Here is a 27,184-nt window from a genome sequence, read left to right as displayed (position 1 = left end):
AGAATGACTATCCCCCATGGTAACTGAGATATTTTTCTCTGTGGACAGGCCACTTTCTTGACAGTTAATTTTATTTTTGTCCCCCCCTCACTTCTTGTGATACCCTGGACAATTTACTCCACTGTGTTTCAGTTGTCCACATACAGAAAAAAAGACATTTAGAAAGTTCTTAATCTTCATTGAAAAAAATCTCCGTGATATAAATATTGTTGTTATGTGAGAGCTATTTTAAAAATTCTTCAGAGAGTAGCATGAAACAGTTCCTTTCTGGGGTTTGTGGTAGGGTTTTCTTTGAGGATTATTAGAATATGAAAGCATCTTAAGATTTTTTTGTAAAGGAAAAAGTAAAATTTGTTGATAGTGTTGATCCTGGCAAAGTTGGAATGTGAAAAACCTTTTATAGAATTAAAATATTCCAGTTGATCCTTTTCTCTAAGTTTTATTGTTCCTATTTGAATTTTTCTTAAAGAGATATCTACTGGTATTACAGAAATATCTCAGTACTTTATTTTTAAGTGATCCCAAATCATATTCCTTACTTATTAACAAATATTACAATTTGGGTCATTCTTATTGTTTTAGGAGTACTGCTTCCTCTTCTCTAGCTAGACTTATATTTCTGCTTTCTGAATCACAGGGCGCTATGTGTGTATTGGTAGGGATGGGAGTGATAATAGCAGAAAGAACCTGAGATCTAGGGGGTGACCGGGCTACAAAAACATTCCTACCTTTACTCACAGCCACTGAGTTGGAAGTACAGTTCAGAAAGGGTGCATTTGTATATGCAGAAGTGTGCACGTGTGATATGTACATGAATGTTTATTGCATAAATGTGTGTGCATATGTTCTCGGGGAAGGAAAAATGGGAAAAGCCAACAGTTGCTAAATACGTATGGGTAAGCACACCATCATCTTCTTTAGTCCACATCGAGTAGTGTCTACAGCTAAAATGAACCTAGATATTATTGGGCTTGTATGTTCATAAGATGTATTATCTTTCTGTTGGGAGGGTGAGAGGTAAAGCACTTAAGAATTGGTACTGTGTACTCTCTTAGAGTGTATTCATCCTCTCTGATCACCATCTGCCAGTTTGAATTTCTAGAAGATTCTATATGCTTCTACTTGGCATTATATATTTAATACAGCCCTTAAAGTTTAAATATTGATGTCTATTTGGTGATGCTTTTCTGTTAAAGAAGCAACAAAAAATATACATATATTTTTGTACTTTTAATATATAAGCATTTGAAAGTGACTTAAGTACTGTTAGAATAGCTATGCTAAGAGGAAGACTGTCATTTTTCAGTTACTTCATCATAGTTTAAAGTATTTAGCATAAGAGAAATTTGTTCCCAAAGAATAAGGATGAAAATTACATTTTTAAAAAGAATGTGATTTGGCCTTTAAAAAAATGTACCATAATCAGTATTATAAAGATTATCCTTAACAATTCTTAAAAAAGCATTGCTACTTTAAACGCAGAATGCCAAAGTAGAATTAAAGAAAATTTTTAAAAAGCATATGTCAGTAACCTTCCTCTGCTAAGTATATACTCCAAAGAAATGAAAACAGATGTTGAAACAAAAACTTGTACATGAATGTTCATAGCAGCACTATTCACAATAGCCAAAAGGTGGAAAACAACTCAAACATCTCTCAACAGATGACTGGATAAAATGCAATATAGCCATAGAATTGAATATTATTCAGCCATAAAGCAAATGAAGGACTGATACATGCTCCAACAGGAATGAGCCTTGGAAACATAATGCTAAGTGAAAAGAGCCAGGCACAAAGGCCACATCCTGTATGATTCTGTTTATAAGAAATATCCAGAATGGGCAAATCCATAGACAGCATATTAGTGGTTGCCAGGGGTTTGGGGGGAGGGTATGAATGGGAAGTGACTACCTAATGGGTACAAGGTTTCCATTGGAGGTGATGAAAAGCTTCTGAAACTGGATAGTAGTGATTGTTGTATAACATTGTAAATGTACTTAATGCCACCTATTTTGTACACTTTCAAGTGGATAAAATGGTAAATTTTATGTGATTTTATCAAATAAAAAGGTACATGTGCATATGCATATATATGTATATATTTTAAACTACTGTCCATAATAATATAGTAATTCTAAAAAGAATAAAACTTTTAAAATTCAAAAAATATAAAGAAAGAGCTGCAAGCCCTTTGGAATTACACCATTCTGAGATAACTGTTAATATTTTGGAATTCTTTCTCTTAATTCTTTTTGTGTCTTTGTATCAATAAATCTACATATTTGTTTATGTAACTGAGATTATATTAAATTTACAGTCACTATTAAAAAGATTATAGGGAAGTCTGTTATGGTTTATCTTTGTATATATGTTAATTATTGTTTGTGGAGTTCCTTTATGAGGAGTCAGTCTATATTAGGAAGGTATACATTTCACTTTGAGAAATTTCACACTGTCAAATAAGTATTAACTTTTCTTCTAGGAATGAAATATCCTATTCACCATAAGTATCTAATTTTAACATATAATACAAAGTACTGTGTATGTCTATACCAGAGGGGGAGACAGGAGTTGATTACGGAATTTCAATGGAAATTTTTTAAGTCAGGGATCGATCGGTAATGAGTATGTTTTATATAAGCAGAAGCCTCGAACATAGGGCTTTTCTGGTGAAAGTACAGTTTGAGAGTTGACCCCCGCTGGTGAAGCGTGTTACTGCAGTAGAATTCCTAATTAAAAGGACGAAAATGCCCAGATCAAAGCAGGAAGAGGGCAAAGTCTGGAAGTCCCCAGGGATAGAGTTAGGTAACTTCAACAACAAGAAAGACATCCCTGTGATCGTGAGGATGAGGGACGTGACCCGCGGTAATAGACACCTAATTTTCAAAGGATCAGGAACAAGTAAACTGCCACAGAGCTGGCAGTTACTCTCTTCTTTAGCCAAGGTTTTCAACTCAGCCTATTTGGGATCTCTCTTTTGGTAACATGTCTCTAATTTTATGAGACATTTAGTAGGAAAATAGGACTTACATCAGACTTTTAGAGGCTAGAATGCTTCTATCTGATAATGTGAAGAATGCATGATAAGTGGTTTCACAAGTGGATGTAACTAATTTTCAAGTCACTGTTGAATTGACAAAATGATCAGTAATGCTTCCATCTGTTATATTTCCTCAAAATAGTTATTATACACTTAAAATGAAAGTGTCTACAGGTAGCCTCTCAAGGAATCTGTATAGTCATTAAAAACAACAAAACCAGCCACCAAAGGCTTGAAAGACAAATTGGAATAGTGTTCCCTCCCTTCTGAGAATTGCTGATCACTGCCCACATCATGATCTACTTACTACCCTGATAGGTATGAGAAGAGTGAGGAGTGATTGATCTGGGCGGGGGTGGGGGTGGCTGGGTGGGTAATAATTAACTGGTAAGTTGAAATACCTACCTGCAAGGGTAACATGGTTGTTAAATGAGGAAAATTATATCTCTAGGGAGATATCTGAAGTGATCTGCCTTGTGTTTGAACACAAAAACTTACCGTCATTGTTCTATATTCTTCAATTGACAACACTCTTAGAATTCTGAGTGGCAGGATGGCTGACAGACATGGCGCTTTAGAAAGGGGAAAAAAAAGAGCTCATGCAGCATGTTGGAGTCCTCTGAAATGATAGGGAGCCTAGAACTTGTGTAGTTACACTGTTTGGGAGCCATGTTTCCTTTTAAAGATCTGGAAGAAGATAAAACTAGTGACATCATACTCCCTGGAGTTTGACTCAAGGGGTGATTTTAGGTGTGTCATCTACTAGCTGCCCATTTTCAGGACTATATAAATGAATAAGCCTTTTGTTTGTAGAAGAACTTGTATAGCAAGTATGTTACCAGTGATCCTGTGGGGAACTGATGCAGCAATTTGCTGACAGATGTCAAAATATTTTATAAATTGTAGTCAGCCATCTTTTATCTCTGCTTTAGAGACAAGATCATTTTGAAGGCATGAGGAAGACATGTTTTCTGTATTCTAAAGTAGACCCGTATATCATATTTCAATAGATTACTGATACTGTCACAAACCATAAGGCACTTTTTGCTATATGCAGCTTCCTGAATCACTGACATCTCACGGGTGTATACAGTTGTCACTTGTGGCCCTAAGGCAGACTGCTTACATGGAATCAACTAGGCTTGGGTGGGGCTGGCCAGCATGATTCTTACGTGGTGCCAAAAATCTGTCCCCAGACTATAAAGGTAGACCTCAAGTCCCTCCTAGTCTTACTCTGTCCCCAAAGCACCCAAGCTTGTTGAACTCTTAGTACCCAGAGAACAGTACTTCACTTTAAAAAGCAAGCTCCAAAGCACACCTCTTAAATGATCACAACTCCATTTCTGACGTGTTCAGTTACAGTTAATAATGGGGAACTTTTGTAGCAGCCTTCATGAGAGTAAACAGATGAGATGAATAAATCAGCTACCGTCATTATCTCGCATATATATTTTTTAGAAGTTCATGTTCTTCTTTTCACCCTGTCTCCCCACTTAAAGGTTTTACATTTTTCTGGCTCCTATTAATGTTCCACTGAAAACAGTGTTTCCATTCATATACAGATGATTGGCCTGACTCACGAAGTCACCAAGTGGAATGACTTCTAGTGGTACATGTTCTGTCAACCCCAGACCCTTATTTTTCCCAACTCTGATAGACACTGTGTTTTGCTTCTCTTCTAACCTAAGATTTCTGCCTTTTAAAAAAATACATAGGCTTCATCTATCTAAGAAAATGTTTTTCACTGTATTTTCTCAGGGACCTTGATGTGGTTGTGTAAGATGTCACTGTCGTTAGGATGATTTAGTCTCCATCCTGATGCTCTGCTTTGAATGTTTTTTCAAGTGCTGTAGAACATTGGGAAAGGAATGCTTCACACTTCTGGCCACCTAGAAAGAATTTGCTGTGAGTCAACAATTCAACGTATCAGAAGCCTAGTGAGGAAGCAAGCCGAACAAAGTAAAGTAACCTCTAGAAGGTGATTTAATGCATAAAATTTTCTATTAGCTATTGATGCTGTTAGTGAGATGGGCTGCCGTAGTCTATTGTCAGGCCTCCTCCATTCACTTCCAGCTTCTCTCCCAGGGCGTTGTTTGGTGGGGGAATTTTTTCCTTCTTCCTCCCTTAAATCCATAAACTCTTCCAGCCCTTTTCTTGTAGTAGTTCCATTCAACTACTCTTTCCTGTACAGGTTGCCTCTGTGTGTGTATCCCTAGCATTTGATAAAAAGAGAGTGCTGAATTGTGGAAATGAGGGGACTTGGGTTCTCTTCTTAACTGCCACTGCCCAGGTTGCTGCCCTTTCTGGACCTCTGTTTTCTCACCAGGAAGTTGGAAGAGTTGGACTAGATAATTCCTAAGGTCTCTGTGGATGCTGACAGAGTGTGACGCTGTGACACCAGTTTTAAAAATGGCTGTTTTGTTTTACATCCAGGGAATGAATGAATGCTAGCCATTTAGAAGTCATAAAAGGTCCCTAACTTTTAAAATGGCCATTGCCAACTTAAAGTAGGCAAGAAAGTGAAAGGATGTCCATTTTCTAAAATTTTGCATTCTAAATTTATTTTTCACAAAAGAATTCTCTTTAGGAAGAAGAATACTCAATTCTAAACCATAAATGCTTCTACTTTATTATTGCATCATACTCTAAGTCAGCATTATAGGTGTAAATCTAAATTAAGCAAATATATTAGGGACTGATTATTCACTTTACAAATAGATAATTTCATTTGCAGAAGAACACCCTATAGGGTTTCTTTACTGTCTTCCTCATGACTTTAAGATTAATTTATTTACATAAGTTCAAGCCATATGTAACTTTTTAGGAACAAATCTCTTTTGTAGAAACTGAGTAAAACCATACTGAGTCAGGTACTCAGTGTACATTTCTAATGTGTATAAGATTTTTCTCAGTTTCTTACCAGGCAAACAACATTTTTATATTGGGTACATTTTCAAGAGGTGTTTTTCCCCTCAGCCTTTGAAAAGCAAACTAAAGCAGATCTCTAGATTTTTTAAAAAATGTATAACTTTAGTTTCCTTGTCTGTAAATTCACTCCCTTCCTCATCCCCTTTTAAAAAATGGTAGGAATGCATTTTTCCAACTTTTGACGAAAAGCAGGCTTTTTATTTAAAGGTCACCTGTGTTGCCTGAGCTTTCCTTGGAAAGCTTCAGGATGTTCAATTTTTAAGGAATGCTCATTATAATTAATCATTACAGAGAATGGGCTTTTCCCCCCTTAATTGCACTCTGAGCTGTCACTTGTTCCCTGCAAAACCTTAGAGTAAGAACAGTTTCTTTCATTGCAAATGATGTATAAACATGTTAGGCTTTATAGCTTTTCAAAGCACCTCTTCATTAACTATGCTTTATTTTAAAATTTTAGCTAATTATTTAAAAGTTCATGGAGATGATTATTAGCTAGTCCAGGTATTTTCCAGGCAAGAGTACTGGAGTGGGTTGCCATTTCCTTCTCCAGGGGATCTTCCCCACCCAGGGATCAAACCCAGGTCTCCTGTATTGCAGGCAGACGCTTTACCCTCTGAGCCACCAGGGAAGCCCCAGGTATTGTAGAGCTATGCATTTGCTGTGTGTTTGCCATTAGTTAAAATAAATGTTATCAGATTGTTGTTCAGTGGCCTTTGTGAAATAAATTGGCAGCTTTGTGTTCCTGATAGACAAGATGTCTAAGTCTCCTACATGAATCAAAATTGGCAGTAATTGGTCTTTTGGTAAGCTCTGCAAAAGCCAAGAATTGGTCCATGGAGACTGAACATTTTTAAGCTAAAGATTTCTAATTTGCAGGGATTTTAGAAAAGAACAATACATACGTATTTTGATCAAGGAGACCTTTGCAGGTGTTTTCACAAAATAACAACAGGGGAAAAAAGAACATCTCAGCTGAGGTGGAGGGTGCAGTAGAGTTTTTAAGGTAGAATATACTAAAAGGTTACCTGTGCCTAAGTGAAGGCTTTGCAATCAATTACCCTTTTTGTTTATTTTTGTAATATTTTTTACAAAGACAACTAAGGGAACTGGTCAGATAATGGATAAAAAGAGCCTGATAACAGTCCTTGGTGACATCTCAGTTGGTTCAAGAGAAGGTTATTTTTTAAGTCTCATGAAGGCAAGAGCTGTCCCTAGATAGTACGAGGAGTACACATCATCTTTAGTTTCTCCTGTATAATTTTCAAAAGCGATGATTTTTGTAATACGCATGTACTATTCTTATAAATTTTTAAAAATCCATATTTATAATTTTTAAAGTTCACAGAAGTAAAAACTACTGAGAAGAAAAACCCTGAATTGCAGCAACACTGTTTTTAAAATTTATTATTTGGCCAGATTCTGAAGTGTTCATTGTTAACCATTGTTAAGTGTTAACTATCAATCAGATGGGCATCTTCAAAGCTTCAGACTTAACTTCTGAAGTTGATGGGTAGAGTAAAGTGATGTGGAATCACAGCTTTGGGAATTTGACGGGCAGGTTTGGACAATATGTAGTTGACTTTTTTTTTGTAGTCAACATTATCAGGGTTGGGGGAAATGATTCATTAGGATCAGTACAAATTGTCATCAGCCCTTATGATGAAAATGCTGATTTTTCTTGCCCAAATAAGAATTATTCTTGGTGGACAACCAAGTTTGGTGAATTTGCCTCTTTTATGTGGAATTTGCTTTCATTGGGGAGAGTAAGAGTCAGTGTGAAGAAGGGCTGAGCTGGGGATGGGGTAAAAGGTACTGTCAGGCTATGAGTTGAATGAGTTGAAGGTGCTGCGTTGTGGATTTTGTGCTTTCAGGCAAAGTATCACTTGTGGCTTTATCCTAAAAATAGCAGAAACACCAGACTCTGGGTCAGACCCGTAGTTTGTCCAGTGCACTGTTTGTTTCTGTCCGTGGTGCCATGGGTTGTTTTGTGAGAGAGCCTCATGTATGTCTCCTATGATGCCAGCCTCTAAAGCTTAGGGGGTATGCCAAACATCCTGAGCTCCTCTCTTTAGAACATAGTCCTTTCATTCAGTTTAATGGAACTGGCACACTGAGCCTGGCAGGTCAGTCTTATGTGAATGACCAGCGACTGGCTGCTTTGTTAATTGCACAGCCTATTTTGCCAAATGATATTGGCAATGAAGCTGTGTCAGACAACCTCTGATTCTTTGACCTCCTGACATTTTTTATTTTATTCAAGGTGAACCTACTGAAAATCAGTGGAGTGAAGCTATGGCCATACAGGGAGAACCCAACATTTGGTTCTGAAAATGGGGAAGAGTGGGACTAACAGGGACATTTGCTAAGACAGGATGAACCTGAGGAAGTAAATTGGTTTTGTTGGCCAGGATGTGATCAGGGGCAGATTTAGCTTTGAGGGTCAGGATGCGTAGGTAATTGTGGACCCAAATGGTCCAAGGCTTGCATGGAGCCTACACCACTTAGCCAGATCACATTTTATACTCACTGATGCTTTTAGCCAGATAACTCTTTGTTGTGTTTCAGCATATCTGGATTGTTGGCTCGCTGATTAGGCTCACAAGTAAAAGCGAGACCCTTTTGTAGTGCTGCTAGTGGATTATAGGATATTTTAGACTTTGACTATGCAATTGTACAGGGCATAATATGGACCATGTATTATAATGAGGAGGGGAGAGGGCACTTTTTTTTTTTAATGCTCCTGTGTTGAGAGTCACTGCATTAGGGCGTAATAGTTTTAAATGAAGCCACATTTCTAACAAGGGGTGAGATAACAAGGATAAATGAAGTCTGCAGTCTAGAAGGTTCACTTTAGCCATTATTTATAATCTCTTCTCCTACCAAACCATTTTACTATGTAGCAAAATTGATTAATTTGCATGTATCTCTTTTCCCTGTGCCCACATGCTCTCTGATAGAGGAATGAACAAATAAGAGAAATATACAAGAGAGGAAAGAGGATGAGGCTGAGGCCAGGGGGAGTTGGGGATGCATAATCCCCACACTGAATAATCAACTCCAGAATAATCAAGATATATTTTAGGGTCCTAACACTCATCTTGATATTTAATCATTCTGGGCCATATTGAAAACAAAAGATTGTATAATAGCATTAATAAAAATCACTTGCTGTGGAAAGGTTCAGAATAAATATGGCTTTCTTTTTAACATGAAATAGGAATCTGTTGAACTGCTCTTCATGTTCTGTCACAGCACACACAGATACAGCTCTGTTTAATTCCATATCCTCTTATCTATAAGTCCTACATTTAATTTACTACCATTCCAGTTGATTTATAGCTTTGCTTAGTAAAAGTACAGCCTTGATTAAAAGGATATTATCACAGCTGATGGACCTTGAAAGCATTTTTCTCCCCAGACCTTCTAATAGTTTTGAAAATGACCTGAAGACTCCAATAAGGCTAGATTTTGCATGTCTCCAGTTTTTGCTCACCTGGCTGTACTTTTGGGCGGTGGTGATAAAGGGTGTTGAGTGACATAGTTTTCCCATATGCTGACTCCCTATACATCCTAAGAAATGGAAAGTTACTGCGATAGTGTTTTCAAGCAAGTTTGCTTCAAGGACTCCAAGACCCCTAAGTCAGTTGCCCTCTTATCTAGCTGATCACTGCAGCTAGAGCCTTTGTCTCCTGGGATGCTGCTGGTCTAAAGGATTCTCCAGTCTGTCGAAGGGAGGAAGAATTCAATTGTTGTACATGACGGTTACATTTTGGAGTTAAAGCTGTGACAGATGCCTCCCTCCAACAATGCAGAATTAGTTTTGGTGCTCATTTCAGTGGAGATGACTTAATTTGCAAGGCCAGTGATTTTCCCAGGTTAGCCAGATTTGGTCATTCTCCACAGCAGGCCATTTTCCACTCTCCTGTTTTGATTGTGCAGTGTGACTATTTGGTGGTGTCTGTGGTTCTGGGAGCAAGGAAAATGCTGTTGCTCAACAGGTGAAAAAAGGCTATTATACTTTGATTCTGTTCAGAACATTATTAGCATTCTCCTGATTCTACTAGTCAGAAAAAAAAATGAGTCACTCTGGCTTTGGCTTTATATCTCTGTGGAGTATAATATTTTTGACATATGAAATAAGTTATTTCTCACAAAGGAATCACTTGAAAATCACCATACCTACAGTTCAATTTACAGGGGCTTTCGATTGTTCAGAATCATAGGAACACAAAAAAGAGTTAAAAATTGTAAATGTGGTACTGATTCAAAATGGGAGAATTTTGATAATTTTTTATATCTAATTTGATGGTGGGGCCTCCTCGAAATACAAAAGTAAATCAGTTTTATTCATGAATAATTTTTATTTTGGTCAACATGCCCTTCCAGTTTGGTCTTAGCGTCTTCATATCTATATATCTATCTATCTATATATATATCTTTATTAAGATATTATTCATGTACCATACAATTGGTCTTACCTCTTTTCATTTTTAAATTACTAGGTTTTAAAATCTCTGTAATTTTTTTTGAAAAGCACAGAATGTACTCTATGAAGAAAAGATTTATGTGTAAATCACCTCCAATTTGCCTGAATTGTTTTTGTTTTTCAATACTTAGCCACAGTTTGTCGGCACTAGACTGATTATTAGAGGTTATCTAGTTAACCCAGAATAAAAATCACCTGGGCAGTTATTCTTTTTACAAACTGTACCTACGAACCTGCTTGAAATTCTGATAAACTTTGCAGCCCCCAGCCCCACCCCAGACCAATTAAACAGTACTGATTGAATCTAACATTCTCATCTAACAGACAGGGAAACATTCTTCCTCTCACAGTTTTGATGAGACACCTTAATAAACACCAAAATTCTTTTCAATTTTAACATGACAGGTTTTTGATAAATTGAGTTGAAGATGCAGAATTCACCTCAGTGAATGATAGCAGCATAAATTATTTATACAGTATGTTTTTAAAAACAAATTATGAAGGATCTGATATTGTTGAAGGAAAAAATTTCAAAGTCACTGATCAGAAAGTCAGTATACAGAAACTGTTGCAAATTTGTCATTGTCTCAATATTTTGTCAGGCCCTTGGGAGATTAGTAGATGTCCTTTATCCTGGAAATGCCTGATAGCTAAGCACTCATATGTCTTCTCAGCTGTCCATGGTCATTTCCCACAGGGGATGGGAGGCCTTATTGTGTTAGTTTTTAAACAGCTGCCTTGATTGCATTTTCAGCAGAAGGATATTCATAAGAATACTGATATTAGATAGAAAAGATATCCACAGAGATAGGCTTTAATAAAAAACATAAACTTCTCAGATCTGACTGGCTCTAATGGATGGATGTGTGAAGACCTGGGGGAAAAATAAAATGGCTTTTCCAGAGGACTTCTTATTCCTGAAAAACTAAGAAATTTCAGGCTAAGTGCAGAAGAAGCAAAAGGCCTTTACATCCATACAGATGAATGGATGTAACCAGCTGCTCTGCAAAGAAGCCTCTTTCTCTGGTAAAAATGTTTACTGGTCTTAACATCTTTCCTCCTCGACAACCTTAAACTCCACCTGGGAAGCCTTGATCTATAGCAGCCATACATTTTGGGAGAGCAGAATGGAGTTTGTTATACTTTGAAATGTCATTATCAATTTAGCTGTATATACTATTCTATGTGACATATGACCAGAAAGGACGGATTCCTTTTGACTGAATGCTAATCAAACAAAAAGTACATAATGTTCTTAAAACAGTAGCAAGAAATTGCCCTTTGCTTAAGAGACTATCTCTTTTAGGGCATCATCAAAAGTTTGTCTGTTTCACATAATAAAGTTATAGTGGTCTCTGGGTTAGTATATAAGAAACTATGTAAAAATACCCTGCCTCAAGGTAATTTGAAATTTTACTGCTCTTAGATTTGGCAGCAGTGTTGTAGATAAACAGGGTTTGCCACAGGCACACTTCAAGCCAAAATACATTTTTTTAGACATAATGGGTGACGATGCAGGATCTGGTTGTTAGATTTTTTTTGTCTTATCTGTGTTTGTTTATCTGGTTTCAAAGAGACTAGACAGTTTGGGAAGGGAGTCAGCTACCCCACAAGTTCTGGAACTCAGTCTGAAATGGTGTTTGCCCCTGAAAGCAGGATGGTTGTTTGCTGTCTCTCTGAAGTCGGTTCCCTTGGTCTAGTTCCTTATTGGCATGGGCTACAATTTGGGGGTGGGGGCAGGACGCTTGCCATTGATTGTCTGATTCTACACACAGCCCCAGAGTGGTGGTCCCAGTTCCAAAGAGCATGGCATACATAACCTGGTGCATGTTGGGCACATGTAAATCAACATTTTCAGTCTCCATGGCCATGATACTGGCCTTCAATCTCCAAAGTCAGTGTTTTGGAAAGAGAAGAGATATGCCCTTCCAAAAAGCAAGGGGAAAGGAAAAAAAAACCTGCATTCTCTGAAAGTTAAATTATAACTTTTTCTTTTTTTTTCTATGAAGAAGACTGTACTAATAAAACTGCCAATTTCTTTCAGGTGGGTGTACATGGCATTAGAATAGAATTCATCAATGAAAAAGGATCAAAACGCACCGCCACCTATCTACCGGAGGTTGCAAAGGAGCAAGGTCATTGTTGTACTTTATTTTATACCATCTGGTGAAGAATTTAAACAATTATACAAATTAAAATGTGCCATCTGACCTTGCAGTTATATCTGATAATTGATCACTGTCAGATTATAAGAAATGATTCGTCTATCACTGCCACTGCAATGTCTGTCTGAAATTGGTGAATTACACAGAAGTTGAATCTCTGTACTAAAGTTTGACAGCAAAAACATAAAAAAATAAACTTTCAAAAAAGGAAAGATTTGTAAAAGTTGGGCTTTTAGGCAATGGTTTGCTGAAAATTTGATGTGCCACTTTCCCATATTCCACTGTGCTATAGCCTTGTGGCATAATAAACAAGCTTTTGTTTGATGGGCAGCCACACACTTCATTGTCTTTATCAAATGTTTCCTTCTTAGGTGGTTGCCATTACTCATTCTGCTACTATTAAGACTGTTAAGTTTCCCGTGAAGATTAGGAGCACTGAGAATAAAGGAACTATTATAGTGTTTTATTTGTTCCTCATCAACAAATGTTTTTTGACTTTACATACATAGCACAAAGTTTAGGAACTACCAGTGTAACACAAAATACATTTCACTCTGTAGTATCTTGTCCTTTCTAGCCGCTACTAAATTATAATTTCATGTTAGTTGAAATGAATATCTCTTCTTTATCTCATGGAGCTTTTCTTCCCATCAGAAAGCACGGGTAATTTGGTTTCACCATATCTGTTTAATATAAATGTGATATAGAACTGAAAAATTTAATAGTAAACCCCCAAATGAGTTATTAGTCTTTAAAGCAGCTCTCTGAAGATTTATTGGGGTTACTTTTGAAATTTTCATAATTCTGTAGTTCTGTTGACTCTGCAGAGCATACATGAGCTTGAGGCCCTGGGGTATGACTGTACATCCTGTGTCAGAACCCATAAAAATGCCTTTGAATGCTGCACACAGATACAAATGATTGACTCCAGAAGATACCATTAGACATGGCGATTACCATGAGTTAGTGTGGGAATCCTATGTCCTACTGAGTTGGCTCAATGAGTCTTTTCCCTCCCTTTTAAAGATGTCACCGTTAGAGGAGAGTACAGTGTTTATGGTTTGTTGCTGAGACACCCCTGAGAAGTTACTGCTGGCCTCTTAGGCTCTGTGTCTTGGAATGTGGTTGAGATAAAGAAGCTGGTATTGCGAGCCAGCAGGGATAGCTAAAATTGAAGGTGTGCCATGGTATACCTGCTCCTGTACAGGGTGAAATCTTGGCCCCTCTGTGTGCCTGTTTTTAGGACCAAAGGGTTTGATAGCGGTTGGTGACAGTGATAGCTGACCTCTACAAAGTCATTGTGTATTTAACCAAAGGTGCTTATTACATGTGCTTGACTGGTATTTTATCTGGTCTACTCTCCACAGGATGGGACCACATTCAGACCATAGACTCCTTACTGAGAAAAGGAGGATACAAAGCTCCGATTACTAATGAATTCAGGAAAACCATAAAACTGACCAGGTACAGAAAGCACTGCCTAGTGCAGGGCTGACCAATGTATTTTGATGTGCATACCTGTAACCTTGTGTAATCTTTTCTCTAACTATACTTGCTTCTTTTTTCTGAAACAGTGAAATGAATGGCAGGGCCATTCTGAGGGTGAATACAATGGAACTCTGCTCGACAGTAAAGCCTGTATGATGTATGAGCCCATCCTTCCCATCTTAGCTCTGTGTGATTAGTCTGGCTTTGTTAAAGCAAGCCTTTTGAGCCTTTAGACTACGTTACTGAAGAAAGTTACCGGAGTTTATTGGTCAGCTTTTGACATGCCTTAGCAGGACCCCAGGATCCTGATAAGCAGCCCTCAAATTTGAATTTCACTTTAGAATCTTGGCAGTGACAGAAAGGTTGCTGAAAAAAACACAATTGAGCTAGACTCACAGATGCTGAATGAATTTCTGCAAGGGCTCATAGGGGTACTGACTTAAAAAAGGAAAGTATCAAACATTTTAGGAAAATGGCTTGCTGTTTCCATTTTTTTTAATTCTGCAAAACCACACTGAATGCCTGTAGTCTAAAAATGAACTATTCTCAACTCTGAGGAGTTACAGTCTAGGAGAATAGAAGGGCATGTGCAAAAATAATTATTAATAGAAGGCAAAATATGATGGATGGTATGAGATCATAGAGTAGGGAAAGAGGAATTCCAAGAGGGGGTTGTGGATAACAGAAAATTTCAAAGAGGAAGTAGATTGGAGGCTGAGTATAAGAATTCTACTCATTGAAGAATGAATAGAATATTTGACAGGTGGGGAGAGTGGGGGAGGAAAGGAGTTAACTTAAAGAGAACTTTCTGAGGGGCTTCCCAAGTGGTGCAGTGGTAAAGAATCCATCTGCCAATGCAGGAGACGTATTATATGCAGTTCGATCCCTGGGTTGGGAAGATCCCCTGGAGGAGGAAATGGCAACCTACTCTAGTATTCTTGCTGGGATAGTCCCCTGGACAGAGGAGCCTGGCAGGGTACAGTCCATGGGGTTGCAGAGTCAAGACACAACTGAAGGAGTTGAGCATCAGTGTACATAGAGAAGGAGGTCACCAGGGAGAATAAGGCCAAGAAGGCAGAGAGTAAGAAGTTTAAACTCAACTCTGTAGGCAATAGTAGCCACTGACAGGTTTTGAACAGATGGATTTGAAATATAAAATTAGAATTGGAAACAGGAAAATTAGGAGACATTTCTATTATCTAAGAATATGTGGCAGCAATCTAAAGAAGGTGAAATGGGAGCCTTAAGAGCTGTGGCCATGCGATGGCATGAAAGGAAGGAAAAGAAAATATTGTGGAAAAAAATAAAAGGACTTAGTCATCATTCAGGAGTAGGGAAGAAGAGCAAGTCAAGGCTTTTATCTAAATAAAAGGGACCAAGGCAGTCCCTTTGACCAAGACATGGACCACATTGAGGAGAGTTCCATTTATGCACTGATTCTGGATTTTAAGTGCTTCCTGGGATATCTGTATAGAAATTTATATTTAAATAAATAAATAAAAATTTTAAAAAAAAAGATTAAAGAAAGCTAAAAAAAAAAAAAAGAAAGAAATGTCCAATAGGTCACTGGATATTTACATGTGTAGAGCTCATGGCTAGAGGTAGTGATTTGGGATCATCTGTAAAGATGACATACCTGAAGCTGTGAGGCAAAGGTTCACTGAGCTGGGACAGAGCATAGGGACAAAGGAACTGAAGGGAGAAATATAGGAAACTCTTACAAGGCACAAGGGTAGGATGAGTGATCAGAGAGATAAGGAGCAGTCCAAGAGGTAAGTGGAGCACCAGGGGAGTATGAAATTATAGAACGCAAGGCACAGAGAGCTTCCAAAAGGGAGTAGTGAGAAGTATCCTAATGGAGAGGTAGAAAACACATGACTCTTCTGAGAAGTGTGGCAATGAAAAGAAGAAGGAAAAAAAAGATGGGGGAAGGAGGATTGCGATACCACAATCAAGACACGTTTTGTGTTGCTGCTGTTTTCCCTTAATGGCAAGACCTGAGACCTGTGGACAGAAGGAAAGAAATGGTAAAAGAAAACCAATGGAGAATCCCAGAAGAAAAAGTAGTCAAGTGAATGAAACATATACATGACAGTAATAGACTGGCTTTCCTCTGTTCTTTCCTGTTAGCAAACCAGAGCTGAGAGGGCAATACAATTTCTAGAACAATTTAAACAAGGAGTGAAAGTGTTCATCACTCAGTTGTGTCTGACTCTTTGCGACCCCATGGCCTATAGCATACCAGGCTCCTCTTTCCATGGGATTTCCCAGGCAAGAATACTAGAGTGGGTTGCCATTTCCTTCTCCAGGGGATCTTCTCAACCCAGGGATTGAATCCAGGTCTCCTGCGTTGCAAGCAGATTCTTTACCATCTGAGCCTCCAAGAAAGCCCTAAACAAGGAGTAGTAAAATGCAGAGTCCTAGACTCAGATTCTGGATTCCTGGGTTGTTCTCACCTTTGCTATGTATTAGCTGTGTGAAAGTGGGCAAGTCACTTCTTCTCTCTAGGTCTCTGTTTCCTGATATAGAAGAATTATCTCTAAGGATCCCTTCTGGCTCTGACATTCACATATCACCTATTTCATGATGTTAACTTTGTCTCTTCCCTGACTTTCTTTCAGGTACCGTAGTGAAAAGATGACCTTGAGCTATGCTGAATACCTTGCTCATCGCCAGCATCATCATTTCCAAAATGGCATTGGGCATCCCCTTCCACCATACAACCATTATTCCTGACACTGAGCCGCACAACCAGTCACTGGGCCTCTCTGCAGACCTCTTCCCAGGAGACCCTACCCCTTCTTGGTCTAGCTATCTGTTTTACTGTACCATTTTATGATGATAGTTTCCGTTGCCATGGTGAAGCTTCGACATCGTCAACTAAGATCATCATGGTAACGGGTAGGAAAGTGGCATTTATTAAGAAGATCCTCCTGTTTTATTATTTTAGATCATTTTTTTTTTTGCAGCATATATGAATTTTGGAGTTTTCTTTCCTTACAATATTACATAGAATTTTGCTTTGCTATTTCAGTCAGGTTTGTCTTTCTGTCCTTCTTGCCCTCCTTCCTGTCTTCTTCTTTCTTTCTTCTCTTCCTTCCTTCTTTTGACTGTGGATGGAAGAAATTGTGCAGTTTTTAAGGATTTCATTTAGGTTTTTCCTCCATTTTCCTTAGTAAGATAGATAACTTTTGATAGCCATGTTTGGGAGTAATTCATATCAGATTCAGGTATTTGTATACTTTTGAATTTGTCTAAAATTCATTTTGCTATAAGAGCTTAGTATATGGGTCTTTACTGCTTAAGTATATGTTTTTCCCATGGTAAAAATATATGAGCTTTCATTCTAGTGTAGAATATTTGAAGGTCCGTGATAGGACTTGTCACACAGAGTGAGAAATCATTTATGCCTATTGTGCTAGTTATCATAGGAAAAACTGCCTCATCACTTTATAGAACCAACTTACAAATTGAAACACTGTTTTAAGAAAGTGCAAGCTACCTTTGAAATATGCTACAGAAATCATTTTGAAAAGCAGCATATATCAGGAAGAGAGCAGATACAGAATTTAGTGCCTTTGAGAAGAATATAATGAAGTGGAATTAAGAGGGGTTAGAAAAAAGGCAATTTAGAGAAATATTCTTATAAAATTTTATTGTTTATATATGTGAAACAACAGATTAGACAAATTGCTTACTCTTGAGTATTTTTTTAAGCTGAAAAAATTTATTTTGAGCAAATAACCAAAAAGAGACACATTTCTATTATATATTAATTTAAATTTGTTAGCTTTAGGTTTCAATAAGTCATGATTGGCCAGAGACAATTTTAGCTACCATTTAAGGAAATGGTAATGATAATCTAATGAAACAAAAGTTCATACATGTCGTGATTTCAGACATGTTTATCATGGGGACAATACTGGAGTTTTAGAAATACTATAAAATCGCTTAAATCTCTTTCTGCACTACATACTTTTGATAGAAACACATTTACTATATTGAGAAGATGTTATGTTACCCCTGCATAAATGGAGTTGGCATTTAGGTATGATATAGTTGCTAGAGCCCAGCGCATTTGCACGCTAGTTTTCCCGTGATGTATACACAGAGAACTTCCTCGTGTCAATGGGAGGTCTCTATGTATACCCCCAGGAAAAATGACAGATGACTCTAGAGAAAGATTATCTTCATATTTTGGTAGTAAGTATATATAAATATATATGTGTGTGTAAACATTTTTTTTCAAACAGGAAACAAAGATTTCAAGTGATGAACATAAGTACGGTGCAGAACATATAGTCTAAAACCACGCGATGTCACTGAATATCAAGATGGCATAACTTATACATGTAGTTGCTGTGACAGGTAACAGACTGCTAGTTCAGAATTTGAAAACCCTTTTCTAGTTTGTGAGGTGAATTGGCTGAATTTCTTCTGCTGGCCCTTGCAGCAAAGCAAACTGCTTTTGTTTTTGATGAGAGTTCTCAGAAGTTTTTTGGTATTCCTTCATCCACAGCATCCATTGTTGAAATAACCATTTTCAGTTGTGATGCCTTAACTAAGAAGCCAGTTGTTAGCCTGAAATGGAACCTCGGTAGCCAGTTCCATTGAACCTAGAGATTAGTTAGAGAAAGCTAGCTGTTGGCCTTTAGAAAGGGATTTTGAGTCCTTTCATTTCTACTTGGGAGCATTTTGGAGCAGATTAGTCTTTCAGTATAAAAACAAGTGGCTACCTGATGGAAATTTTTTCTTGCCCTTATAGGGAAACTGAGCACAAGCTGAATGATATTGTCTGCTGCAAAAAAAAAAAAAGTAAATAAAACAAGCAAACTGAAGAGAGACAGAATAGACCAATATTGATCCATCTTATCCATCATCTCATCAGTTCAACAGGCTCCTCATCCTGGGTGAGCTCATGGTTAGTTTTTTTTTTTTTTTTAGAGAAAAGATCTATTACATGCATATGTGAGTGTGTATACAATATATACATATGTGTGTATTAATGTATTTAACGGTGCTAATCAATCTTGAGCAGGTCACGTGACTGGTCATGCGGACTCTAAAATCATATCAGATTTTTTAAAATTCTTGATATATGCAGATGTTATACAGATTTTCTTACCAGTGTAATAATGTTATACTGAAGAAATAACCATCCTGCAGGCTTCAGAGGACGAGGTCAGCAATATTTCCCACCGTGGCTTGGGGGAAAAGGATAGTTTTGTCTCCTTTTGTATTCAAATTAATGCACAGTGCATTTTTTGTGTCTAAGTAGCTGTTGACTAAAAGATTTTGTAGTGTAAAAGGTGTTATACAAACTTGTAATGGTGTGCTTCAAACAAATGCTAGACCCTTTCACCTTTGTTGTATATTACAAAGCTGTTAAATATGTGGTTTGAATTAACTTTGAACATGTTGAAATATGTAGCATGTGTTTTTAACTCAGACGAAGATTCTAATTGCACAGGTTGTGTTCTAGCCAGTTGTGGTTTATTTGTTCAGAAACACAAATGTGAATTGCACTCTTATCACCAGAATATTGTATAAGTTCAGCGATCTCTAAACAGCTCAGAAGTAATACTTGAACTTCATTTGAGTAGCACAAAGTTTACATAGCCCCCCTTTTAAATGTTAATTAGTTCCATTTATGTTTTCTGTTTTTCAAATGCAACTGGGTATTTTTTTTCCTCTTGGAAAATAGTACACATTTTACTTTGGTATGTAGCAAAAGGCTTCCATTTCTGGAAGGGTTCTCTTGTTGTTCAACAAGGTCAGCCAGGTACCAGATTCTAAAAGAACAATTGCCCCTCCCCCCTTCTTCCCTTAAGTGGCCTTCTGACGTAGGAGAATGTGCTACTGCCCTGCCCGTTTCCCCTGTCCTGAGAGGCCGGTGTGATTGATGGAGGAAGTGCAAGGCTTGCTCTTTACCCACCCCACCCCCCAGGCGCTCTTAAAGCAGTTACAAGATTTTCAGTCCACTGCATACAACCCCAATGCCCAGCACACCGGAAGTTTGTATACTGGCCTCTTTTCATGTCTTCAAATGTGCAGGAAATTCGAAAACTGTCACCTGGAATAGGTCCCATCTCTTCTGTGTGTTAGATCAAACCAAAGAAGCCCCCAGCCATGCCCAAATGCTGCTCCAAAAGCCTGCCTTCCAGTCCTTACAAAAACCTTGCAGGATTAAATGTGTTAACTTTTTTATTTTTGTACAGTTTCTAAGTGATTTTTGCTAGTGATGTTAAATTGAATTAAGTTTATTTGAGGGGTGTGAGCACCTCCTCCATTGAAATAAACTGGTGACTTTCCTTTTATTTTTTAAGAGCGGAAACCCATTGTGTGCCTCTCGATTTAAGGGTTTCTGATTACATTATTCTTAAGACCAGCATTGATCCTTTATATACAAAGATATGTTTTCCTTGTTTTTTATTACTGTTTCAGAAGAAAATAAACCTTTTATTTTGCTCTGGACCCAGTAACTGCGCTGGTACATAGACGCACTGAGAAAACAAACTTTTGTAACCACCTCTGACTGTTTTTGTATATGAAAGTTGATTACTTTTGAAATATTTGGATCTAGTTTCTAAGTTATTTTAGTGTTTTATATGTTCCCCAAAATTACTTTGAATCAGTCACCAGCATAATGAGTTCTTGGTGATGCAGTGGTGAGACTTGTAATGAGCAAAGCTACCTGGAGTAGCTCTCTCGTCCTCCCTTTCTTAGTACCCTGTTTTTTGATTACAGTAAGACATCACCAATTATCTGTAACCCCTTCAAGTATAACTAGATCCTCCTTCCTTCCACATTTAATTGCTTAATAGTTTGAAGAAACTATTGGAAATGGGCATTTTATATGACATGTATGGCTTTAAAATATTATAAATGAAGAAAAAGAAAAATGAGAAGGTTTATGTGGGTCTGTAAGGTATGGCTGTGGAAAGATATTGTAGTAGTTTTGACACTATTGTTATTACCTTTAAAATCATTTACCCAATAAAATGTTAAAACTGAATTACCATTTGTGGTTTCTTTCTTTAACCTGTCTCACCAGGGCCTCGTGGGTACTCCTTAACTAAAAGCTAACAGTTGAAGCCACTGAAATAATGTGTGTGCAGGCTCAGTTGCTTGCTCAGTCATATCCAACTCTTTGTGACCCCATGGACTGTAACCACCAGGCTCCTCTGTCCATAGAGTTTTCCAGGCAAGAATACTGGAGTGGGTTGCCATTTCCTCCTCCAGGGGATCTGCCCAACTCAGGGATTGAATCTGTGTCTCTTGCGTCTCCTGCATTGGCAGGCAGATTCTTTACCACTGCTCCACCCGGGAAATAATATACTTAGGAACTGATACAGATTTCTTTCCAAACTGGCACTTGGGAAACCTCATCTGCTTACAGCTGTTCCCTACGATATGAGTTACCTATGTCATTCTTGTGCCCAGCTCTAAATCCTGGCCTACTGATACAGTCTACCCTTTATTGGGCAGTCTACCCTGGCCACGGATCTGAGGCAAGCATCAGACTTGAATTCCAGTGGCAACATGGCTGTACTTAAGCCTGTTCCCAATTTCTTCCAGATCAGTGTATTACTGGGTCTTCCCCTTTCGGAGCTGGTAGGGGGTAGTAGCAGTGCCATCCAGCACAATCCTCAGAGTACATCACATATGTAAACTTATTACCAATTTTCCAGTTCCAAAGTGATAAGAGATGAACCCTATTTGCCACTTGAGCCTGGGGAAAACATCTGCATATCAGGCAAGGTAACTAGTGCTACTGCCATCCAAGGGCCAGATAGGAGCCCACATCAAGCAAGGGATCTTTCGGTGTCCTATCTCTATCAGCTGTTGCCTTATCTCTTTCTCTGCAGAAAGGCCATCAAGGACATTGCTGAAATACCTCTGGCTCTTTCTAAATCATTTGCTGTCTCAGTTTCATAATGCATATTTCAGGATTAATTGCTAATGAATATATGCAGGACAATTTTCTGTTTCATTGCCCCAAAGCCCCACTCCCTGTGTGAATTTGATGACATGTGCTCATGTCAATCACAGTGGCTAAAAACAGCCATCTTGGCTCTAGAGGACTATTGTGGTTTGGAATAGTGCTCCATTAAGGCAGCCATCTGCTCAGAGCCAGTTTCATCATTCATGTTTAATGGTACACAGGATTTTTTAATGATTTAGATGATATTAATAGGTTCAGGTAGAATGAAGTAATTTAATGAGCCCACAGCATTCTTTTTTAATAGCATTAGTGGTTAACTCAGTGGTCTGGACAGATTTCAACTTCAGTAATCACACTCCACCTACCTAAATTCTTCCCAGAGTTTCAGCACTTCCCCTCTTTAGACTTCATGCCCCACTGGGCACCTTTTAAATTGCTCCACTGCTTCAGAGGGCAAGTGTGAGTGTGTGGAATGCGGCAATTCCTCTCTGTTGATGGAAAATACTATCATATTCAGGAAGTCCCATCACTGTGAGCTGGGAAGAAGTCTGCTGTGGGAAAAAATCACACCTGGATTCAGAGCTGCTACTCAGGAGAGCCCAGTGAATGACAACCGTTTTCAGAGTATGGCTTCTCCCACTTTCTGCAGCTCTTAACCACATGAGCAAGACAAGTGTGGGTTTTGGCGAAGCTCTGATGCCTTCCCATCTGTCTGTCCAGGCTTTTCCCCTGCTGGAGGAAGAGCTGAATGGAAGGATGCAACTGAGTCACGCCCTGGATACACTGCTTTGGCTACTACATTCAGAGGACTTCCTTGATCCCTTTAACCCATGACACAATCCCCCTGTTCCAAACCTCAAGCCTGTTGGAAGAAATCTTTTCAAGAATCAGAAAAAACTGCCTTAGGACCCAAACCAGTCTACCTCTTCATCCCAATAACTTAGTTATCACTATGATTTAAAATGACCCTTACTATGTTCCGAATAGATGGACTATGCCTCTCAAATAGTTTCAACGGACCCACCCAGAGGGCTGGTAGAGGGCACGTGCTTTACATAAATGAACACTGACCTACACTTGCAGATTTCCATCCTGACAGATGATCACATTAGCTCGACAGAGGTTAGCAACAGAGGTTAGCTGTAAGATGCGCTAAGACAGGAGCACTGGGCGGTGTCTGCATTACGGGCCTCTGTGCTCACAAGTGCCCTGGTGTCCTTGAGCACCTACTCTCTCTCTAAAAGGACACAGCCAAGTCACAAGGGGCTGGTAATTTGTTCAGCCTTTAGTCTCCCTCCTTGCTGGAAGAACCTCTTTGCTTTTTAATCAGAATCTTAGCTGGCACCTCATTAAGTTACAAGTATGAGATTAAAAACAGTATTTCATTGTTTTAAAGTACAAATGTATACCAGTTACTCAGAAAGTTAATGAGAATGACGAGGCTGTTTGGGTGACTATAAAAATTTGTAATTGGGGTGACAGATGACAGAGTCTCAGCGCTCCATTGATTTCTGTATTGCTTTGGCTGTACAGCAGCAACAAGGTCTTGATTTGCAAACAGAAGAGGTAGTATCGTGTATAGTTTTATGAAAGTGAGTACACATTGGCCTAAATTCTAAAACCCTGGGGTAGTCACAGCCTTCTGAACCAGGCCTGACAAGGAAGGCCTGCAAGAAGTTTGGCATCTTGCCAGAGGTTTGAACATAATATGTCAACTTGATGGTTCCTGCTGACCCACTGGTGGTCTTCAATTGCCATTCTGAATGCAACACATTATAGATGTTTTAGTTAGGTGGGTTTTTTTTCAGTTTGTATTAGTGTTTCAATATTATACATTTAAAGACACTTTTTTTGAATCAAATGTTTATGGAAACTTCAATCAGTTCCAACAGAATGCCAGGTCCCGTGGGACAATCTGAAACCCACTGCTGCCATCCCAACATGCCCAGTTGAGAGCCTTTGGCAAAGCATCATTTCATCTCCTTTTCCATTTTGGCCTTTTCCTCCCAAATGTCAGGCTCAACGTGATCCATCAATATTTACTGAGTGCCTGTCCCCCCAGAGGCAGGGCACTGTGCTTGGTTACAGAATAAAGATAGTATCATTTTGTAAGACAAATTAACTGTCCACTCTGAGCTAAGAGTTGTGAGCAGAATATAAGTGTGTTCCAGCTGGCAAAAGTCATTGACTGGGGCCCAGGTGATACTGGGCTGGCTTTATAGGGTTTCTCTAAATGGCTCCCACCTCACCGTGGCATTAGAGGAGAGTTGTGGCAGCCTTGTTGGGGAAATGGCATTTCTTTGGCCCTCCAATGTATCAGCAGTAGAGACCACCCAGAGCCCAGGCACTGTCAAGGTTCCTTGAGTGGAGGACATGCTTTGCTCTTACAGTGAGGCGGTCTTGCTCCCTAGCAGGAGTGCCAAGGTGGCTGGGCGAGAAATAAGAAACAGATCTGTGTACATGCAGAATGGCATTTGGTGTCTCAAAGTTTGTTTGTTAGTTTGTTTTACTGCAAAGCTGTTCTCTGGAAGGCATCAGAACCTTCCCATGACCAGGAGAGAGAGAACTAGGCTGTTTGCTCTGAGGCTGCCTTGCAGCCAGAAGAAAGTTCCCAGCATGTCAACTAATGGAAAAATCCATTCATGGGGCAGGAGGAGAGATAAGATAGTGAGGGAAACCCACCCAGAGAGGGAAATCAGAGTCACTTTCTGAATCACCCGCTACACAGAAAGGGCAGGAAGGCAGTATTAAATTTGGATATTGTAAAACAGGAAACACAACTGGTACACAATAGAATGTTTAAATCACATCTTAACTGACAGGAAGCTGCGGAGAGTCACAGCCATTGCCTGAACACCAGGCAGATTTGAAACTAGGAGTTGCTCTTCTCAGTTTACATCCAACTAGCATTTTCATCTCAATATTCTGGAACAATCCAAGGTTAGCATATGTGTTAATATGTGTAAATGGATTTGTGTGTCTCAGCATAGGAGACAGGGGTGGGCCAGACAGCTGGCTGGGCCAATCGGGATCCCCACTCCCACATAGCCTGGCAGAGCCAGAAAGGGGGTCTTGGATTGGAAAGAGTAGGAAATCCCCATCTTGTTGAAAGGACAGTACTAGTGTAACACAAACATTTCCCTAAACTTTCTCTACTTCAAACAGTCAAATGAATTCCAGGAACTCTGCATGGAGACACTGCCACCCTGCTGGCATAGGTGTCAGCAATGGCCCCTTTCCCAGAATTGTGGTCAGTGACATGGCTGTTTACCTTGCCCAGCCTATGTGGTCCATGGCACTCATGAATGATGGGGTTGAAAAGAGGAACCCTGGGTTAATCCAGTCATTCAGAAAGGCTGGGATTGCTCCTGCAGGGTACATGGTCCTCATTGGGCCCCTCTGTCCCCATTTTGGTTTGTACCACTCCAGTAGAATCTGTGGCCTTGAAGAAGGTCAAATAGAAATTGATAATGGTCAGCCCTGGGCTGGTAAAGTGCAGGCAACACATTTGCTCTTGGGAAGGTTATCCAGTGAGCCCGCGAGCAGGGTGCACAGGGCACTTGAGAGTTTAAAAGAAATTTCGTTCTTTTCACATCCTTTTGTTGACTTTTTTTAATTAAAGTAAAATCCACAAAACACAATGAGCCACTTGAATGTGTACAGTTCAGTGGTTTTAGTGTCTTTGCAATGTTGTACAACCACCAGCTCTCTCTGGTTTTACAATTTTTTCATCACTCCATAAAACACTCCATCTCTATTAAGAAGTCATTCCCCTTTTTCCCTTGGCCATCACCTAAGTAACCACTAATGTTCTGTCTCTCTGAATTTGCTTATTCTGGACATATCATATAAGTGGAGTCATTCAACACATGACCTTTTGTCACTGACTTCTTTTACTTAGCATATTTTCAAAGTTCATTCAAGTTGCTGCATGTTTCAGTACTTCATTCCTTTCGATGGCTGAATACTATTTCATTGTATGTATAGACCACAGTTTGTTTATCCAGTGTCCACCAATGGACATTTGGGCTGTTTGAATCATTTGGCATTTACAAATAATGCTGCTACAAATGTGTGTCTTAAGTTTTCTGTGTGGACGCAGGTTTTCATTTCTCTAGGGTAGATACTTAAGGATAGAATTGCCGGATCATGTGGTAAATTCTATGTTTAACTTTTTGAGAAACAAACTATCTTCCATAGTGACTGTAGCATTTTACATTCCCACCAGTATGAAGGTTCCAGTTTCTCCACATCCTCACCAATACCTGTTATTATCTTTATGATAGCCATTCTAGTGTGTATGAAGGAGTATCTCATTTGTGGTTTTGACCTGCATTTCCTTAATGACCAGTGATGTTGAACACCTCTTCAGGTGCTTATTGGTCATTTGTAATCTTCACTGGAGAAATGTCTATTTGAGTCCTTTGCCCAATTTTTAGTTGTGTTGTCTTTCTGGTAAGTTTTGAGAGTTCGTTATATATCCAGGATATTAAACCCTTACAGATATATGATTTGAAAATATTTTCTCCCATTCTGTAGGTTTTTTTCACATTCTTAATAATGCCCTTTGATGGACAAAATTTTTAAATTCTTATTAAGTCTAATTTATCTAATTATCTGTTGCTCTTGTTTTTGGTGAGAAATCTAAGAATCCATTGCCAAATCCTAGGTCATAAAAATTTAGCCCTGTTTTCTTCTATTAGTTTTAGCTCTTATATTTAGGTTGTTGGTCTATGTTGAGTTACTTTTCCTACATAGTGTACTGCCATGGTTGATTTTCTTATGTTGAACCACTCTCACATTCCTGGGGTAAATTCCACTTTGTCATGGTGTATGATCCTCTCAGAGAGTTATTGGATTTGGTTTGCTGGTATTTTGTGGAGGATTTTTTGTATCTGTATTATAAGGATACTGGTGTGTGATTTTCTTGTGATCTCTTTGTCTTGCTTTGGTATTAGGGTAATGCTGGCCTTATAGAATGTGTAAGGAAGTATTCCTTCCTCTTCTATGTTTTTTTAAAGAGTTTGAATAGGATTAATGTTTAAATTTTAAATGTTTGGTAGAATTCACCAATGAAGTTTGGGTTTTGGTGGGGAGGTTTTGGATTACTGATTCAATCTCTTTACTTGTAG

At 38.7% G+C, this 27,184-nt stretch overlaps 1 protein-coding gene across 4 annotated transcripts in view; it reads left to right on the top strand.

The window, feature by feature from the left end:
• AMMECR1 (AMMECR nuclear protein 1) overlaps window positions 1–21,122 on the top strand; it is a 116,050-nt gene extending 94,928 nt beyond the window's left edge. For 2 of the 4 annotated variants that reach the window (XM_061409429.1, XM_061409428.1), the window contains 3 exons: window positions 12,499–12,589; window positions 13,987–14,083; window positions 16,729–21,122. In XM_061409429.1, the coding sequence (XP_061265413.1) occupies window positions 12,499–12,589; window positions 13,987–14,083; window positions 16,729–16,843 (303 nt within the window). In that variant the 3' untranslated portion in view covers window positions 16,844–21,122. The remainder of the gene's footprint in view (window positions 1–12,498; window positions 12,590–13,986; window positions 14,084–16,728) is intronic. The other 2 variants (XR_009734947.1, XR_009734948.1) reach the window with 2 other exon arrangements.
• The last annotated feature ends 6,062 nt before the right edge of the window (window positions 21,123–27,184 follow it).

Source organism: Bos javanicus, chromosome X (assembly GCF_032452875.1).
Source record: "Bos javanicus breed banteng chromosome X, ARS-OSU_banteng_1.0, whole genome shotgun sequence".
In the NCBI taxonomy this organism is placed as follows: domain Eukaryota; kingdom Metazoa; phylum Chordata; class Mammalia; order Artiodactyla; family Bovidae; genus Bos; species Bos javanicus.
This window is presented reverse-complemented; position numbering and strand designations above follow the sequence as displayed.